At 37.9% G+C, this 20,565-nt stretch overlaps 2 protein-coding genes across 2 annotated transcripts; both read right to left on the bottom strand.

Moving 5' to 3' along the window:
* Window positions 1-11,728: 11,728 nt before the first annotated feature.
* Window positions 11,729-12,853, bottom strand: LOC103884718 (fibrinogen alpha chain-like). The gene has a single exon (XM_009207737.2). It carries the CDS (start codon window positions 12,493-12,495, stop codon window positions 11,929-11,931), a length of 567 nt encoding a protein of 188 aa, XP_009206001.1. The 5' UTR covers window positions 12,496-12,853; the 3' UTR covers window positions 11,729-11,928.
* FGA (fibrinogen alpha chain) lies at window positions 11,729-18,562 on the bottom strand. The gene is given in 6 exon segments (XM_009207739.3): window positions 11,729-14,292; window positions 14,295-14,711; window positions 15,307-15,452; window positions 16,598-16,781; window positions 17,242-17,367; window positions 18,436-18,562. Coding segments are annotated over 6 exon segments (1,920 nt in total). The 5' UTR covers window positions 18,490-18,562; the 3' UTR covers window positions 11,729-13,299.
* Between the last annotated feature and the right edge of the window lie 2,003 nt (window positions 18,563-20,565).

Raw genomic sequence — 20,565 nt, 5'->3', positions numbered from 1 at the left:
AAACATATACAAGTTTATGATTTTGGAAATACACACACGCCCACGATATCATCGGCACAGTCAAGATATTAAATATATCCATCACCTCCAAAAATTTCCTTATGTTCATTTATTTTAGTTTTTCATGGTATGAATGTTTAATATGAAATATTATCAACAAATTTTTAAGTGTATAATACTGTATTATTAATTTTAGGCACTATGTTTTACAGCAGATCTGTAGAACATATTCATGTAGTATAAATGAAATTTTATCTCCATTTCCCCCTACCTCCCATCCCCTGGCAACTACCATTCTATTTTCTGCTTTGACTGTTTCAGATACCTCATGTAAGTGAAATCATACAGTATCCTTTCGCACTGTTGTTAGGGATGTAAAACGGTGCAGCCACTATAGGAAGAAATGTGGAGGCCCTTAAAAAACTAGAAAACAATTCTAATTACCATATGATCCAGCAATCTCACTTCTGGGTATATATCCAAAAGAATTGATACCAGAATCTGGAAGCAATATTTGTACATCTATGTTCATTGCAACATTATTCTCAATGTTCAGGTCCTTTTATATGATGCCCTCTTTGCAGCAATGTCTTCCTCCCAACACCATGTGACAAACTGCTATTTGTTTGTTGTTGTTGTTGTTGTTGTTTTATTATTATACTTTAAGTTCTAGGGTACATGTGCATAACATGCAGGTTTGTTACATATGTATACATGTGCCATGTTGGCGTGCTGCACCCATCAACTCGTCAGCACCCATCAACTCGTCATTTACATCAGGTATAACTCCCGATGCAATCCCTCCCCCCTCCGCCCTCCCCATGATAGGCCCCGGTGTATGATGTTCCCCTTCCCGAGTCCAAGTGATCTCATTGTTCAGTTCCCACCTATGAGTGAGAACATGCGGTGTTTGGTTTTCTGTTCTTGCGATAGTTTGCTGAGAATGATGGTTTCCAGCTGCATCCATGTCCCTACAAAGGACACAAACTCATCTTTTTTATGGCTGCATAGTATTCCATGGTGTATATGTGCCACATTTTCTTAATCCAGTCTGTCACTGATGGACATTTGGGTTGATTCAAAGTCTTTGCTATTTGTTTTTAAACCTCGCTTTAACTGTCACCGCCCAGAGAAGACTTTCTAAAACCCTTGGGCAAATTTTGTTACTTTTTGACAATGAATGCCTGAGGCCTATCTGTTTGGTATAACGCTTTCCTTCACTAACAATGAGCTCTTATCCAGCTTTGATTCCAGAATCATCAGCCTGTCAGAATGGCTAATTTTCATCCAGCATTTGTGAATGCTAGATGGCTAAATCCACTGATGTTCAAAGTCTTGAATATACTCCTTTTTAAATGTAGACCCCATTTTCTGATAAAGCCACAAACAGAAACTTAACATGCAAAATTCTTGAATATGGAACTTTTGAGGCAATACTGAGAGTCGCAAAAGTTCACAGAATGAAAGATGGGGGTTGGGAAGACTGAAGTCCTCAGACTTTTGCTCACTCCTTACGTGTTCACAGAGGATCAAAGGAATCCTTAGAACTTGAAGTAATGCCATAGAAGAAAAACCACTAAAGTAGGTAATCTGATGGTCAATTCTTAGTTAATGTACAAATAGAAAAAACGCAGAGACCACTCCCAGGTAATATGTAAGTCTATCTAGAAAGAAATGCACTTTCTTGGCTGGGCACAGTGGCTCCCATCTGCAAACCCAGCACTTTGCCAGGATGAGGTGGGAAGATTGCTTCAGGCCAGGAGTTAGAGGCCAGCCTGGCAACATAGTAAGACCCTGTGTCTACTATAAAACTTATAAAAACAAATGAAAATACAATAACAAAAAAGAAATGCACTTTCTTAAGGCGTAATTTGGTAAGAAATGTTGTGTGTCTGATTTTGCCCATTCAGGCATCACGATTTTGAATATAATAAAAAAGGTAGCTTCCCCTAGTTAGAATATATAAAACAGTATTATATAACTCATGATTTTAAGATAATAGAAAGATTAGCTGAAAGTTTTTAATCCCACACTCTGGCATGAGAACTATTTTTTATATATATATATATGTGTGTGTGTGTGTGTGTGTGTGTGTGTGTGTATGTATATATATGTAATTATACAATTAGGACTGAAAGTCTGCTACAAACTATAATGGATATATGCACTTGGGACATAAGCCTCTAGTTCCTCTTTATTTATGAATCAAGAGAAACAGCTAACTCAGGGATTGTTTTTAAACTGACTACAGATTCCCACCATGGGGCAAAAAGATGGGTGATGTGACACATCACCAGCTGCAGTAGCGCAGCTCACATTTCTGTTTAAGCATTACACTCTTAATATCCTGTATGCTGATCATTTAAACCTGCTGACACCTATAATACCAGCACTTTGGGAGGCCGAGGTGGGCGGATCATGAGGTCAGGAAATTGAGACCATCCTGGCAAACATGGTGAAACCGAAACCCTGTCTCTACTAAAAATACAAAAATTATCTGGGTGTGGTGGTGTGCACCTGTAATCCCAGCTACTCGGGAGGCTGAGGCAGGAGAATCATTTGAACCCAGAAGGCGGAGGTTGCAGTAAGCTGAGATCACACCACTGCCCTCCAGCCTGTGTGACAGACTGAGACTCCATCTCAAAGGAAAAAAAAAAAAAATGCAGATTTCTTGGTACTAACCTAGGTTTATTACATCAGATTATCTACAGGGAAAGAGCCTGAGTCTCCATTTTAAAATAGATGTCCCTGAGAGTTACAGATCACTGGTTGGGTTTCAGAGTTACTGATAGAGGCCACATTTGTATTTACCCGAGACTCCCTTGATATTTCTTACCCAGTATCCTTTTCACTCAAATGGTGATCATGAGGCAATATTTTGAGCAAATAGTTATCCTTAAAGTTATCCTGAATAACTTCATAGGTGACCACTGTCTATGTTTAGGACTGGACTTGGGTTTAATATGTCTCCAAATGCTAGAATCACTATTTCCACTATACTGCTGTTAGTCTCTGGTGATTCTCTAGCTTGGACTTCAAATTCTCTTGAAGTATAGAAAAGAATTACAGATGCTACCTCTCATATGTACATAGAGCTGACACTTCAGTTTTTGAATTCCATCCTCCCCCTCACTGTTGCATGTGATCTGATGCTCTTGCTTGAACTTCTTGTGGTGTGCAGTTCTGCACCAAATAGCAATGAATTGGCACATAGTAATGCATACACATGGAAAGTGGAATCAGGCTGGGTTTTTTTTCGTTTGATTGTTTGTTTGTTTGTTTGTTTCTTTTCGAGACAGAGTTTTGTTCTAGCTGCCCAGGCTGGAGTACAATGACGTTCGCCATCTCGGCTCATGGCAACTTCTGCCTCCCAGGTTCAAGCAATTTTCCTGCCTCAGCCTCCCGAGTAGCTGGGATTACAGGGACACACCACCACGACTGGATAATTTTGTATTTTTAGTAGAGAGAGAGTTTCTCCATGTTGGTCAGGCTGGTCCCAAACTCCCGACCTCAGGTGATCCACCTGCCTAGGCCTCCCAAAGTGCTGGGATTACAGGCATGAGCCACTGTCCTTGGCCAATTGACATTTATTTTAACAACATTAATTGTGGAATTAAATAATGAAAGTAGCCCGTATTCTTTGTAGACATTTTGGGAAATATAAAAACGATTAGACCCATTTATAATTTCAACACAAGCAGTGGAACAGCTAATACCTTCATTTATGTTTTTCGTCTTACCCTGTACATGTTTTAGTACCTGAATTTTTCACGCTGAGTCACAAAAAGTTTTCCATATTATTTAACATTCTTCTATAGTATCATTTTCTGTAATTCACTTTTTAAAGGCCATATAATATTCTATTATGGGAATTTATTTAAACAGTCTCCTCTCATTTCACATTTACATTTTTTCCAACCTTTTTCTATTAAAGAGAGTACTGACATTAACATCCTTCTCCATAAACCTTTTGTGAATATATATCATATAACACATTGTATATGTGATTTATAATATAAATTTATTTTATATTTTAAAATATTTGTTTTATAATATTGTTTATACATTATAAATGTATATTTATAATATAATATTTATTTATTTATTTCTAGGATAAATTACTTGAAGCAGAATATCTGGAGGAAATAAAGGTTTTGGGCTCAGCACAGTAGCTCATGCCTGTAATCCTAGCACTTTGGAAGGCTGAGGTGGGAGGATTGCTTGGCCCAGGCTGCAGTGAGCCCTGATTGTGCTACTGCTACTGCACTACAGCCTGGATGACAGAGTGAGAACCTGCCTCAAAAAAAAAGAATGGTTTTGGCGTTTTAAACTTAAAATATATATATATATATATAGCCAAGTAACTCTCCAGAAAGATTGTACCGATTTACCTCTGATGCACAGAATCACATACTTAATTTTTATTTTTCTTCTCCATCACTAATATTATGATTAAAATGTTAGTAATTACTTTAATTTTCATATCTTGAATTAGTAGTACAAGCAAGAGATTTAAAAATATTTAATGACCATTTTACTATCTTTTTTGAATTGCCTATCCATGTCCTTTGCTCAAGTTTCTTTTTTCTCTTTTTTGTTTTTTCTTTTCTTCTCGTTTTTTTGAGACAGGATCTCGCTCTATCACCCAGGCTGGAGTACAGTGGCATGATCTTGGCTCACTGCAACTTCTGCTTCCTGGGCTCAGGTGATTCTCCCACCTCAGCCTCCCAAATAGCTGGGACCACAGGCATGCACCACTATACCTAACTAATTTTTTTGTATTTTTTGTAGAGACGGGGTTTCCCCATGTTGCGCAAGCTGGTCTCAGACTCCTGGACTAAAGCGATCCGCCCTCCCTGACCTCCCAAAGTGCTGGGATTACAAGCATGAGCCCCTGCGCCTGGCCCTTTCCTCAATTTTCCATTAGCAAAGTCATCTTTTATATGAATTACTCATTATATAATATGTAGGATAGCAATCAGAAACATGGTATTTTCCTCTATTTATACAAATATTTTAATTTGTAAGTGATCACACTGGGAGTCACATTCTTATGCAAATAATCTTAACTGGTACTGATGTTCACCATCAGACCCTTTCTTTTCTTCTCCCAACCAAGATGTGATCAACAGGCGATACATCTTTTTGTTTGTTTTTTGATTCAATTATATTTATTTCTGCCCCAAACTTTTTATTTCGAACAGTTTATACGCCACAGAGAAATTGCAAGAATCTTAATAAATACCTCTCTGTCCTTCTCCTAGTTTCACCCATTGTTTGTCAAAAGGAGATACTTAAGTGCAGTATTGCAACAGCTTATGTAGACATGCAACCTTGAGGTCATAGACCTATGAGGGATTGAGACAAAGGTGAATTTAGCAAATATTTTCCAGAGTACTCTGCCGTAATAATCACGTACCCATCTCCAGCAATGACCTGGTGAACAGGGAGACTACTGCTTAGTAACAGAGCAATTCTCAGCTCAAACCTGGCAGATTCTAAGTTTTCTTGCCTCTGCGGTTTTGAATGGTTGCTCTTACTATGTGAAAATGGAAGACATCATGTCCTGTTCATGTTTAAGAATTAATTGAGATTTCCCCAGGGGCAAATTCTTCACGATACTGCTTTCCTCAGTGATATTTAATGCCTTCCCAGCCCTCATCCCCAATTAATTAAGTATTTTCCTCTATAAATGAGATTTATAAAGTACTTGGAATTCCATTAAAAAGAGGTAATCTGTAAATTAGATGAATGCATAAACAAATACATCAACTATAAGATATCTCAGAAATGGTTTCTGTGTAAATTTTGTTATCCACAAGCAACTTGTGTTATTTTCATGGCTACTGAAATTTAAATGTGGCTGCTTCCCAAGCTGTTTCAGCAAGTAATAAACATTGTATTACTTTATTTGAATATAACAAAGCTTTAATTTATGATTGCATGTGCTACATTGACACCTTGGCATTTCCTTTCAGGCTTTTCAAGACATGAAAAAGATTAGTGAACTTGGCTGGATGGGTCTTTCTGTTCTGATTCACCAGCTGCACCCCTAGCATCAGCTAACTAACTTGGAAATATATTTTGTTTTGGTGGGAAACCTATGACAAAATATAATTCGATCAGTGATACCACTGGGCCAATAATGAAAAGCAGATGCTATATACAATAGTGTCATGTTTATTTATGAAGTATAGTATCATTATCCCAGAATGAATAATGAATGAGGCATGGAACTTAGGTGGTTAAAACCTGTAAGAACAATACTGTGAGCTTCATCCCCAGGTGTCCTCCTTATCATCACATTATTTCACCTCCTTAAACTACTATTTACTCACCTGAAAAATCAGTTCATAAAATGTTCTCACCTTCATTAAAAGAGCACTAGTAATAATTGATTATCCATTAAAAGTATCCACATATTTGGGGGGAAACTTGAAATTCTTTATTCTAAAGAGTTTCCAGGAACTAAAAGTAAATACATAAACACAAGACTTGGATTAAAATGTCAATAATACCTTTTAATAAGAACCCAAATCTTAACTTCATTATATTACGCATTCTATATAAGGTTGAAACAGATGATAAGTTCCTTTTTTATTTGTTTTGTTTAGCTTTGTTTGAAATACAGTTTCCCACTGTTGCCCAGGCTTGAGGGTAGTGACACAATCACGGCCCACTGCAACCTCAAGCTTGATCTCCTTGGCTCTAGTGATCCTCTCACCTCAGCTTCCTGAGTAGCTGGGATCATAAGTATGCGACACCACATGCAGCTTATTTATTTATTTATTTTGTAGAGATAGGGTCTCACTATGTTGCCCAGGCTGGTCTTGCACTCCTGGACTCAAGTTATCCTTCTTCCACAGCCTTCCAAATTGCTGGGATTAGAGGCATGAGCCACTGCAGCTGGTCCTAAAAGTTCCTTTTTAACACTTAGATTTCTTAGGTCACAAAAATTTATCGAGTCATTATTATGTGTCAGGCCTTGTGTTAAGTACCAGATATTTTTTAGGTGTAAGTTTCTACACCTAAGAAAAGAAGAATTATGATATTTTTCTCATATACTATGGTATACTAAAGGAGAACATCAAAGACAGCTTCAGGCTAAAGGATGGAGATAGATTTACCTGGAGGCAAAATTAAAATCTAGCCAGATGTTTTTTCTATTCCTGACTCAGGATTAAAAACCCCAATTCAACGTTTTTCTCTCTAGCAGAAATATTTAAAACCATGTCCTTTCCTGGCAAAATTTTCACATTTATATCTGTTTTGTTCATTAATCCATTCATTCAACTAAGGACTATTTTGAAATAGATAACCTAAATAGAATTTGCATGGAGGGAGGCCATATTATTTAAGTAAGGGAGTAAAAGTTAAGGAAAGAGGAAATAATAATATTTTTAAGTAAATGTAAAATAATTAAGTTTTAAAATGTATCTATTATTTATAAAAACTATTCTAAATAAGATGAAGAATAAATCTTGAAAATAAAGGAATATATAAAACTTAAGAAAAGGGAAAACAACGGTAAAATAAAATCATGTTTAAAAATTCATCTGTTATTTTGGGAAAGTGTTCCAAACAAAGTGACAAAAGTTATGTTGAAAATGAAATGACATGTCAAGATACGTAGGCAAATTCAAAGAAAAGAAAATCAAAAGTGATGACAATATTGATATTTGACAAGATGGAATTTAATTCCAAAAGGAGAAACAGAAAAAAAGAGAAACATTATGTAATGATAGAAAGTACAATTTGTGAAGAAGATATAACAATCATAAACTTTCATGCACTGTATAAAGAAGGAGCCAACCGTACGAAGCAGAATTCCTAAAATGCAAAGACCACACACATGCACAAAACCACAGTGAGGTCTTTTTATACACACACATGCACACACACACAAACATGATGAAAAACTCATAACTATAATCCCAGTGCTTTGGGAGTCCCAGGCAAGAGGCCAGGAGTTTGAGCCACCAGTGAGCTATGATTGCACTACTGCACTCTTCCAGCCTAGCTAACAGAGTGAGACTCTGTCTCTTAAAAAAAGATACATAAAAAGGAAAAGATACGGGATATTTAAATAATACCATCGACAGGCTTGGTAATATGGAATATTATAACATATGGATGTGATAATATACATTCTTTTCACCAATGAAACATTTGCAAAAGTTAATGCAAACTTGTCCACAAAGAAAACCTTAAAAATTCTATACTTTGGGAGACTGAGACAGGAGGATTGCTTAAGGCCAGGAGTTTAAGACCAGCCTGGACAACATAGCAAGACTCTGTCTCTACAAAAAGGGAAAAAATTAACTGGACATGGTGGTGTGTGACTGTAGTCCCAGCTCCTCAGGAGGCTGAGATGGAAGAATTGCTTGAGTCCAGGAGGTAGAGGCTGCAATGAGCCGTGATTGTATCACTGCAATAAAATTAATTAATTAATTAAGGAAATCTAAAATGCTTAGAATGAAACAGTTGGTTAAATTAACAATATTTATTAAATACTTGAAAACTAATGATTGAAAGATGACTCACTCTAACCCCCTAAAAAATAACAAATTGGGTTTTAAAATGAGAAAATTGGAAATTAAGAAAAACTTCTCTAAGTAGTCCCAGAACAACAAAAGAAAGTAAAAATTAAAAGTACAATTTTACAGACCAAAAAAAAAAAAAAGGAAAAAAAGTGGGGAATAGGATGGAGACTACTGCATCCAATCTCTGTAATTGAAATGTGAGCAAGAAGGTATAAGCACAGGAGAGAGTTTATATATTGATCCCAAGAAAATCTTATAGAAAAAAATTGACATTTTAGTTCTATGGGCAAAGAATGCTTTCTTTAATAAAGGATCCCAGTATAATTGGCTATCCATCCACAAGAAAACAAAAGTAGACTTTCTTCATGACATATTAAAATAAATTATAGGTTAAATAGATACGTGCAAAAGAAAAAAACAGAAAAAAGAAAGGATGGGGAGACATTTTATGTAGAACAGGATACACTGTATAAATGAGCTCTATCCCAAACGAATTCATAACCTAGTACCACAAATAATATAAATACATTAGAGTTAGGGATGGAATATGCTATTTTTGAGATAAGAACAAGCTATGAGGGCCTAGAGGACAATTCAATTCATTCTATGGTACACTGGGGAAGGGTTCACAGAAGCAGCATTATTTGAGCTGTTTTTAAAGGGGTGAATGGGTGTCTTCTAGGTAGTTTATGAAAAGGCAGAAAATCATTTAAGGACCTAGTATTTCAGTGCCAGTGAGAAATTCAGTGTAATTAATGTATAGAATGATTGATTGCAGAGGTTGAAAATGGACCAGTTTGTGAAAGAGTTTATATTCTAAGCCAAGAAGTTTTAACTTAATCTTAATGTCTGTCTCCTGCTTAAGGCCACTGATAGTAGTTGAAGCTATGGTGATTGTCAGATCAATCAAGGAGAAAGGGTACTCACTGTAGAGCGAGAACATGTTTGGCCAAGAGTGGTAATTGCAGACTTCCATATCTATTCTCCCTCTTTTCCTTATTAGCAGAATCCTGATTTTAGTTAGGATAGACTTGTACTCAAGCTAAAAATCAACTTGCCTCAGCTTCTCCTGCAACTAAGCTCATCTATGTGACTAAGTTGTGGCTAATATAAGCAGAAGTGCTGTTAGAACACTCAAGAAAGTTCCTTAAAAGGAGAAGGTACTCCTTTGCCCTTCAGTGTTTTCTCCACCTTCCAGATTGCCACAGGACATATTTGGATTGTGAGGTGAACCAGAGGATATAAGTCTTTTATTAAAATGATGGCTTCCTGAAGACTATGCAGACATACTCCTACATAGGCTTTTCTGTGAGCAAGAAATGAATTTCTGTCTTGTTGAAATCAGATGTGCCAAACCTAATCTCAAATGATAAAGATGAGTACCAATGTAAATACAGTGAGAAACCCCTACATTTAAGAAGTGGTCTGAGAAGAAATTACCAGTTAAAAACACTGAAAAGAGTGAGGCAGGAAGAAATGGTATAGCAACCAAGACAAAAAGACAGGTCCGAGAGGCAGGATAAGGGCAAAATAAGTAGCAGATGTTTAAAAGAGATCAAGTAGAAAGAGGCTTGAATGCAGCCCATTTAATTTAGAATTCCAAAGTTGTGTTGACTTAAGGAGATCAATTTCAAGCATGAGGTAATCGCATGAAAACCGAGTTGAAATGGGCTTCTGAATGAATGAGAGTCAGAGAGCTAAATTAATATTTAATTTCAGAAAAAATGAAATAGAAAATAAAGATAAGGTGAAATGGAAAATAGATGTGTCATGTCTTGTCTCACAACCAAATTGTATCTCCAATTCTCATGAGCCTGCTAATATTGACTACCATTTATTAAATTAAAAGAGATTTATCTAATCCTTTGATAAACTCAAAATCTTCTAAATAATTAGAAATAAATCGTCCTTCCCATTCATAATCACTTTCATTCCAGGACCCAATTCTGTTCCTAAATAGGGTGCTATTCAGGAAAACAAAGTATTTTCTAGTCTCAACTCAAATTCTGTCAAGGCATACGTGTGAGTGAAAGTGGAGTGGGGATAGAGACAGCATGAAGTTCTGATGTCTGAAAGAAATGAAGCTTCATTTAATTCTGAAGAAGTTCTTTTCCAAGTATCCAACTATTTGAAGGTATAGCATTTAGTTTGTATCAGAGATTTACAATTCCCCATAAGGAAATTCAAGAACTCTGGGGTTCATATGTGATGCATTTGCAAGGTTATTTCCCTTTTGATCCCCAGGCTCTGGCCCCTAGCTATAGCCTCCTTTTTCCTTCTCCCTCCCTTCTCCTCTCCTTCCCACTGTCTCTCCTTCCTTCCTTCCTTCCTTGAGAAATAATGCAGTCATATCAGAATAGAAGCTATGTAAGAAAGGATGGTATACTGGATTGCTTGGGATATTTTAATACATATTCAAGAGAAAAGGCAAATATATCTTAATAGAGAAGAATGCAAATTGAAAATCAGAAGGCAAGGCCACCAGGATTAAAGATGCAGCTTGGACCAAATATTGACCAATGCAAATGTGTTGAATTTTGAATATAGCATAGATCATACTTAGTGAGATGCTTTCCATTAACGATTTACATTTAATAATAGTGAACATGTCACAGAATATAGTTTATGATTGTTAGAAAAATGAAGTTAAATCAATACTTGGGAGATTATTTATTAATGTGTGAATTGTCTGCTTTTTGAATAATCATAAATAGTTTTAAAAATTTAAATGTGTTTTTGAAAGAAATTGGTTACACCCTGGGGAAAAAAATAAGTATGCCTTACAATATCTAGTGGAAGGGCTTAAAGGACAGATTTTCATTTCTATTTAGGAAAGAATGTTTCTCCTGTCTTCCTGGATTTGCTCCATATCAAAAGACATGAATACATATTGTAATTATAAACTGTGCATTGTAATTATAAGTTGTAAATTCTACTTCAAAGGTCAGCTATGGTTAGATTCAGTGAGTTTTACCTTAAAATATTGGCTTAAAACCATTCATATCAAATGGATAAAATAACTTTTTTAGTTTGCAATGGCCTTACGACTTTGGGTGGTATTGGAAGAGAAGTTCTCAAACCAATACTCCTCAAGGTTAGAGAGGGAAGCTTCTGTCTGACACTTTCCTGTTGTACTGAATGGCCCTTGGTATATCCTTATAAAAATTTTCAAACCCACAGAGCTATTTAAAGATAAAAAAACTTATATAACTTTATTTTTCAAAGACTAATATGTCTCAGGTACATTTAGCTACAGTACAAAGGATAAGAAAATAGCACCTAGGAATTTTTTAGATTGTAGAGAATCTCGACGCTTTACCTTTCTTATTTCCTCTCCACTTTTCTAGCAAAGAAGCCAGAGTGCTCCCACTCCCACTCTTTTAGTCTATTGGGTCACAAGGGGCCTAATTTTCATGCGAACAGCCCTGAGGGAATAATCTGCCCCTCTAAAGGAAACCCAGACCACTCCGTTCTCAATCTCATAAGGACTGTTATTCCTCGGGTCATAGGAGCCCCCAGGGTAGTAGATACCATTGAGATTGGCTGCTTGGCAGTTGTTATACCACCAGCCTCCCCCATAGACTTCTGCACAGTTCTCTTCCCACTGGTCTGCATCCCTGTCAAAGGTGCTGAACTGCATGCTGTTGTGAGAGGTGTACTCTGTCCCTTCCTCTACGGAACCTTCAATCAGAGCATCGCCTGCAGTGCCTTCATAGGAGGAGACCTGGAGGGCATAGCCTTCGGCCTCAGAGCCTACCCGGAAGTAATATTCTGCATAAGCTTCGTTCCCAGCCCAGTCCTCTAATTCAACCCTAAGAACAGAGCCCCTCTGGGTTAGTAAGTGGAGGTAGTCATTGCCTAGCCAGAATTCTCCTTCCCCCTCGTCATTCAGGCTGCCGAAACCTCTCTTGTAGTCTTGCCAGGTCCGGTTAAAATTCAGTGATCCATCCATTCTTTGCTGGATCAAAAGCCATCCTCCCAAACTGGTCTCTTGATCGCAATAAACAGAAAAAATCTTACTGGATCCGGGTAGCTTGATATTGAAAATGCCACTTTGGGTACCTGAAGGATGTGTTTGGAGGACATCATCACAGTCTAAAAAAAAAATTAAGCTGGTTGGAAGAAGTTATTCTCATTTAACTTTACAAAGATAGGCACGACTCAGATTAAAGAAGGCAAATATTGTTTCCTTCCCTTCTGTTCTTTCTTCCTCCTTTTCTTCCCTCCATAAGGGAAGGATACACTTACAGTGGGATAGAACTTATGCAAACAAGGGCTTATTTATACCTACAAATTGCAAAGGGGATTTTCCTCAAATGGATTTGGAATTTTACTTGCACATACTAATAGCAAGTAACCAGTACAGGTAGCTAAGCATCAATTAATACTAATAGAACTTGTTTTTAGGCTGACCTAAATGTCAACTGAGACATATACTAAAAATGTGATTAATCAATTGGGTGACAATTCTAATAGCACACACTTTGACTAGTGAAAGAATTTGATTAAATAAGCTCAAATAGAGTTTCAGAGGAAGTAATTCATCCATTTAACATGTATTTATTGAGTCATGACTCTGTTACTGTTAGGCATTTGGAAATACAGAGATAAGACAGACAAAGGCCCTGCCCCCATGGAACTTACAGTCTAGCGCAAAAACAGACCAAAAAAGTGTAGTTTCAATGAATTGTAACAGAGAGTTAAGAAGGAAATGCAAGGGGCCATGGGAGCACTGTGCAGAAATATTGAACTTAGTCTAAGGGGACAGGAAAGGCTTCCCCAAAGGAGAAGTGTGGATACCTCTGGAAGAGCGAGATTTAGCATGGCCTCTCTTGGTGGAATGTGTTCCTTCATGATCAGCTTCACTTCCGGCCTCATCTGCCATTTTATAACTCTTGCTTTCAAATGTGGAGCCTTCTCTGTTGTAAGCTGTGCTACTAATAAATTGTTTGCTGTGACTTGAAGTTTTACTACTGGAAGGGAATTCAGCTACCCCAGAGTGATGAGAACTGGTTTCCTTTGTATTTGTGAAGGTACCGGATTCTGAACCCATTGACTCAGCCTCACTGGCAAACTCTCTGAACATAGGTGGAAACAAACCTGGAAATGTTTTTCCAGTTGAGGCAGTGTCAAAGAAGGCAGCTGCATCAGGGTGCCTATAGCGGAACTCATCCAGAGTACCTATGCCTAAATCTATTGCCTCAGGACAGTCAGAACCATCTTCGGAGGTCACCACTTCTTTGGTAACTTCTTTGTTACCATCAGGACCAATAACAGTCTTAGTAACAGTTTTAGAGCATGAACGACGTGTGGTGGTTGTGCTACCAGAGGTGACCTTCTCTTTACCAACCACAAGCTCTTTGTCTCCTTTAGAAGTGACCAGTTTATCTGTGTGGTACTCTCTGTTTGTCCCTGGACTTACATTTCCTGGCACCTCTTCAGGCGTGCCCCAGTCTGGGTTGGTAGGCCTGGTGTTCCCAGAGCCTGAGCTATCTGGCCTAAAACTTCCAGATCCAGAGTGCCAATGTCCAGTACTACTAGATACAGAGCTCTCAGAAGTCCAGTGCCCAGCACTTCCATGTCCAGAGCTGCCAGGATTCCAGGTTTCGGTACTACCAGGTCTAGGGCTCCCAGTGTTTTGGTTTCCAGTACTTCCAGGTCCAGAGCTCCCAGTGTTCCAAGTTCCAGTACTTCCAGGTCCAGAGCTCCCAGGTTTCCAGGGTCCAGTACTTCCTGGTACCAGAGCTCCCAGGGTTTTAGGTGTCCAGTACTTCCTGGTCCAGAGCTCCCAGGGTTCCAGCTTCCAGCACTGCTAGGTTTCCTGGGGCTTTCTGTCTCTGATCCTGTTCCATAAGAGGAGTCTACTCGGGTAACCTCATTTCCACCAGGTCTCTCTAACTCCATTCTCATCTGCTGCACGTCTGTTAACGCCTTCCACTCTGGGGATGCCTTCTGAAGCTGGCTCTTGAAATTTGGGGGAAACAAGTCTGGAACTGGGTTCATTTTTATCAGTGGTAAGTGTTGCCTATCTCTAGAGGGAAGTAAGTCTTTGGCAATGACCTGTTCAAGTTGCTTCTGCTGATCTTCATAGTCCTTCAGATCTACTTCACGAGCTAAAGCCCTACTGCATGACCCTCGACAAGATCGGATCTTAATGTCAATGTCCACCTAGAGAGAGGGGAGAAAAATAAAGAGAAGATGTAGATACAAATACATAAACTATGTCTATTGAGTTTCTGGTAGTTAATTTTCCTTCTGGAAACTGGTTTCATTTTTTTTTTGACTTGGAGACCTACCACTTAATATTCTCTGTTTTCTGCTTATCGAGCACCCTCAGTGGAAGAGATGTTGGGTATTGCAGGGCTAGCCAGGATAAGCAATGAATGCTCTTTGATCATCTTAGTCTCAGAATGGATCAAGAGTAAGGTGCTATTCCCTCTCAAAGGAAACGCTAATTAAATGATCCTTGGTGAAACTCAGGCTGAAGACTCAGAGGCATGGTGATGTAATGGGCTTTGGAATTAGACAGGGACTGAACACTTGATTTTGAAATTTACTATCTATGTACCATTGGGAAATTTACTTAATATCTCTGAATTTTTTTTCTTCAACTGTTGAGTGAGGAAAATAATACCTACTTTTAGGTAGATGATGGATATAACACTTTTCTCTGCATATAGTAGACACTCAGTGCATAACTATTGCCTTCCTTTTCCCTGCTACTCATAAACACGGAAGTCTGGGACCACAGCCACATACTTACCTCCAGTCTTTTCATATCAACCAATTGAGACCTAACATTTTGCTGCAGAAGTTGGATATGCTGTACTTTTTCTATGACTTTGCGCTTCAGGACTTCAATTCTGCTTCTCAGATCTTCAGACACTCGGTTATAGGTATTATCACGGTCTGAAATAGAAAATATGGTTATTGAAGTAGCTGCTGAGTGATTTGTCTGTAATTGCCAGCAAAAAAGAAAGGAAGGAAGGAGAGAGAGAGATGAAAGAAAGAGAGAAAGAGAGAAAGAGAGGAAGGGAGGATGGGAGGAAGGGAGGAAAGGAGGAAAGGAAGGAAGAAAGAAAGAAAGAAGCTAGCTTGCAAATATTCCCAATTTTATTTTGGTTACAGTTTAATCTGTGAGTTCAAAACCTATGGGACATTTGACTTTTGGATAATGTTATGCCCTGCAGCCATCCATGAATCCCAGTTAAGATGTCCTATTAGCAATTAGTAATCTCAAATAAATATAGAAGAAATTTCTTTGGAATTTTAAAGGTGTAATTTGGAGTTAAAATAATTGGTTTGATTGCATTCCAAATATTTTATAATATCCTTAATCAAGGGACTTGAACATATTGGATTTTCTTACTGATGAATTTTTCTTTTTATCTATAGATTTGAAATTGTTCCTAAGCTGTTTTGGGTCAACAGGATCACTCACTTGCGAGCTAGTGTGGCATCACTGATTTTAAATGTCAAGTGTCTGTGAAGGTGTAAAAAGGTAAAGCAAAACTTCAGAAACTGAGGCCTCCCTAGACTCGCTGTCCATGACCAGAGTGAATGCGATGTTTCCTAACCCTAATGAGTAGACTCTGAAAATGATGTAGCTTGACTCTATATTTTAAAGTTAAAAATCTACCTAATCAGCTCAGTGGAGTCTGAGGGTTGAACTCCCAGCTTTGTGTCTTTGAATAAGTTCCTTGACCTCTCAGTTTTCACCTCTGCAAGGCAGAAACAAAAATATCCAACTCAGAGTCTGACCCATCCTACTTTCAGTATGTACCGTTGAAAAGAACGCACTTAAATTCTTGTTTTTAATCCAAAATTCTGACTTATTTTGTGACCTTAAACAATCTCAGTTAACATCTTTTACTTTGAAAAAATAGCAAAAACAAAAGCTCCCCCTTAAAATTTTCAGGGATGTTATGAAGGCATGTATTTCTACACTAAGTACTTTGGGATGAAATTGTCATAGATATAAGCAGATATCATATTTATTTAGGATCTTTGTTGTTTCTGTTACAAAATCAAAGCAATAAACATGTAATACTTACTATTGGATGAGACAAGATCGCCTCTCAAAATTTCCATTATATTAGTGGTCACTGAGTTAGAATCTTTATTGTTCTTCTGATAGTCAAATAGTGAATTTTTGAGTTTATTTATTCTGTTTGTAAAATCTTGATTGACTTCATCAATCAACCCTTTCATCCTGCAGCCGGAAGGGCATTTGTAGTTCTGAAAGTGAAGAGAGAAAATTACAGTAAGGATCTAGCTCTTGGATTCAGAATAATTTTGCATGTTTCCATGCAGTCCCCATTTCTTCCTACCCTATCTCTTCCAGACAAGTTGGCTTAAAAGTAGGTAAGAGGACTAGTTAGAGGTTGCAGAGAAATTCTGGAATGACGCTCCACTTAGCCATAAATTAGATGCCAGGAAATTGAGGCCACTATACTCAGGTGCCTAGTTTTGCCTGAGCATGCAACTGAAATCCAGTCTGTTCACCCACTAATGATCCAGAGTTGGGGAGGTAATTAAACAGTGCTCTTGCTAGTAGGTTCCTTTTCTTTATTTGGTATGTAGGGAGCTATTCAATTATTTTCTATTTTAAAAAGTTTCTGGGACCAATCAGGTCAGCCTGTGAGCCCCTCTAGCAACAGAGGGAAGGAATTTCCTGCTTCCCCAGCTAACTGCTTACCCAGTCTTCATCAGAGCAGAAGGGCCAGTCTGAATCTTTGCAGGCAGATTGATGCCTTTCCACAACCCTTGGGCCACGCACGCCTCCTCCTTCAGCTAGAAAGTCACCTTCACCAGTGTCTGCAGTCTTTAAAGATTCATTCACATACACAAAAGAGAGCAACAGCAATGTTAGCCAGAAGAGGAGACACTGGCATGCCTATAAGTCCCCAGGAAGAGATGGCACTCTCACAAAGATTAAGGACACCAGCCACAGGGCTTCTGCAAACCTCAGGTTTCTTGTCTTCAAATGGAAATCCTAAGACCCATTTTATGGAGTTGTTATGAGAATTAAAGGAAATAAGGTGTACAAATTTCTTAACTGTGTATGACACTAAATAAGCATTTGATAAATATTAGGAGTTTTAAAGAATCCATCCTAAAAGGAAAATTATTTGAATCTACAAAATCAGTTAAATTTTACCTTTTCATTTTTACTAATGACTGCAGACAGAAAGAAAGTTGAAAGCTATAGAGCTTTTTCTCCTGTAATTGCTGCTTCGGTAGAAAAAACCTACACTATCTTAATGTTCCTCTCTCCTTCAAGTTTCTATGTAACCTTTAGAGATGGATTCATAATCTAAAAGAATACCATTACTTCCTAAAAGCGTATTGCCTTACTAACTAATCTCTTCTGATACTGCAAAGATGTTTCCAAAGATAATTAATTTGCTTTTTCTTTTGTCTTGACAAACACAAAAATAACCTTTCAGCAAAACTGTACGAAAACTAAAAGTTCTGCTTATTATGGGCAAGTAGCAAAAAATTAATAATTAAAGAAAACAAATCTTACCGTAGAATGTTTTATTCCATTAACTAGCATTATAATGCACCAAGGCTTTATAACTACAAGGATAGCAAAGAATTCTTGCCCTTTTTAAAACAAAACAAAACAAAATGTAGTAAGACTGAATGACCGATGCTAAAGTTTCTCTTGTGAGTTTGTACACTCTCATCCATCTAAGATCTTCCTCTTTGGGTCATATTACCTTGTATTCTTGAGGTGTCAATCCCATCCAGGAGCTTTCCTCCCAGGCCTGGAGTTCATAAAACTAAGAGTGTGTCATGACATAGAACAGGTAGACTCTGACCTCCAAGCTCTTTGTGGAATAAACACCAGAGAGAAAGCAAGAAGAGAAAATGAAAAGGGCCATACCCATCCTGTGCCCACCACACTTAGGACCAGGCAGACGATCCTCATGGAAAACATCTTTTCTAAGGGTGGGGCTGGCTCATGAGGAGCACTCCAGCTGAAAGAAAGGATTGCCTCCACTCCTAGTTCCCAGCCCATTTAAATCTGCAGGAGGTTTGGTTAATCATTGGCTTTGTCCTGTGTAGACCGTCAACCCTCCCTCTACATCCTTTGTTCCTCCTATGCTGTTGGTGTCCCAGAAATTCTTGCTCAATTCCCCTCAGCTTGTTTGCTTCCGATAAGCTGTTGCAAAGGTAGCGTTTGATTCTCCAGCCAATGATTAGGAGAAGATCTCACATTCCAGGAACAGGGTGGCTTTGAGAATGAAAAGAGGAGCATAGGAGGGTATATCCATATTTCTATATGTGAAAGAATACAGAAGGTGCTTAGTTAAGCTAGCTGTAGCCCCCAGTAGTAGTGATTTAGCAAACAATATTTCACTTTATGCAGAAATTAGGGTTGGGTGATCTGGTGTGTAAAAAATAACTTTGGTGATAGGCTGGCCCTGAAGGCTTTCTATAACTTTATTTAGAACAGATTACTTTTCTCTATCTAAAATATTAAGATGACAGTAGCCCCAGGAAGCAAACATCTTAGGTTCATAATCCCAGCTGCACCACTTCCCTGCTCTATGTTCCTGGACAAGTTACTTTACCTCTTTATACCTCAGTTTCCTCATTTATAAAATAAGGATGCTGATAAGCTACCCCATGCTTTTATGAAGAATAAACGAGTTAATTCTTGTAAATCCCTCAGAACAGTGACTGTCACATAGGAAGTACTCAGTGAATTATGGGAGATCATAAAGTGCCATGAAAAATACAATTTCTTTCCTGTTTCTGTGCCAGCAATCTCACTTCTGAGTGTATTTCCAAAAGAAATGAAATCAGGACCTTGAAGAGATACCTGCGTTCCCATGTTCATTGCAGCTTTATTGACAATAGCTGAGATACGGAAACAACCCAAGTGTCCACTGATGGATGAGGAGATGAAGAAAATGTGGCTTATATATACACAATGGAGTATTACTCAGCCCTGAAAAATGAGGAAATTCTGTCATCTGCAGTAACACAGATGAACCTAGAGGGCATTATCCTAAGTGAAATGAGCAGATATAGAAAGACAAATACTGCTTAGCCGGTCATAGTGGCGGGCACCTGTAATCCCAGCTACTCGGGAGGCTGAGGCAGGGAGAATCACTTGAACCCGGCAGGCGGAGGAGGTTGCAGTGAGCCGAGATTTCACCATTGCACTCAAGCCTAGGCCACAGAGCGAGACTCCCTCTTAAAAAAAAAAAAAAAAGAAAAAAACAAAGGAAAAGAAAGACAAATACTGTATGATCTTTCTTACATGTGAAATCTAAAATAGTCAAACTCACAGAAGAAAAGAGTAGAATGGTGGTGGCCAGGGCCTGAGGCATAGGAGAAATGGGGGAGATGTTGGTCAAAGGGCACAAAATTTGAGTTATGCAATATGAGTAAGTTCTAGAGTCTAATGTGCACCATGGTGACTATGGTTGCTAATACTGTGCTGCATATTTGAAATTTGCTAAAAAGGTAGATCTTAAGTCTTCTCACCACACAAAAAAGTAATGATATGAGCTGTTTTATGTGCTAATTAGATTAATTGTGGTGATCATTTGACAATGTTTATGTGTATCAAAACACCAATCAGAGAGAAGTTCCCCTTTGAAGGAAAATAAAAAAACAAACATCAAGCTGTACAATCTAAATTATGCAACTTTTGTCAATTATACTTCAATAAAAGTAAAAGAAATATTCAGCTTAGATTTGCCAGATGTATTAGGTTGGTGCTAATAGCAAATAAAAATAAGGGTGTCCCAGTTAAATTTGAATTTCAGATAAACAACAAATCCATTTTAGTTTAAGTATGTCTCGTGTGATATTTGAGACACACTTAACATTTTTTTGTTGTTTATCTGAAATTCAAACTTCCCTGGACATCCTGTACTTTATCTGGCAATCCTACCTTATCTCAGATTCTGCTTCCTATGTGAAGCCAATCCTAATAAGAGTGATAGCTAATGTGTATTGAATGTTTACTAAGTCTTGGGTTCTTTGCTAGACATTTTGC

Source organism: Papio anubis, chromosome 3 (assembly GCF_008728515.1).
Source record: "Papio anubis isolate 15944 chromosome 3, Panubis1.0, whole genome shotgun sequence".
In the NCBI taxonomy this organism is placed as follows: domain Eukaryota; kingdom Metazoa; phylum Chordata; class Mammalia; order Primates; family Cercopithecidae; genus Papio; species Papio anubis.
The sequence above is the reverse complement of the archived record's forward strand: the minus strand, read 5'-3'. Positions and strand labels throughout refer to the sequence as shown.

Bases quoted from the DNA above. Each gene is read 5' to 3' on its own strand.
- LOC103884718 (XM_009207737.2), bottom strand. From the start codon at position 12,495: ATGGATGGATCACTGAATTTTAACCGGACCTGGCAAGACTACAAGAGA.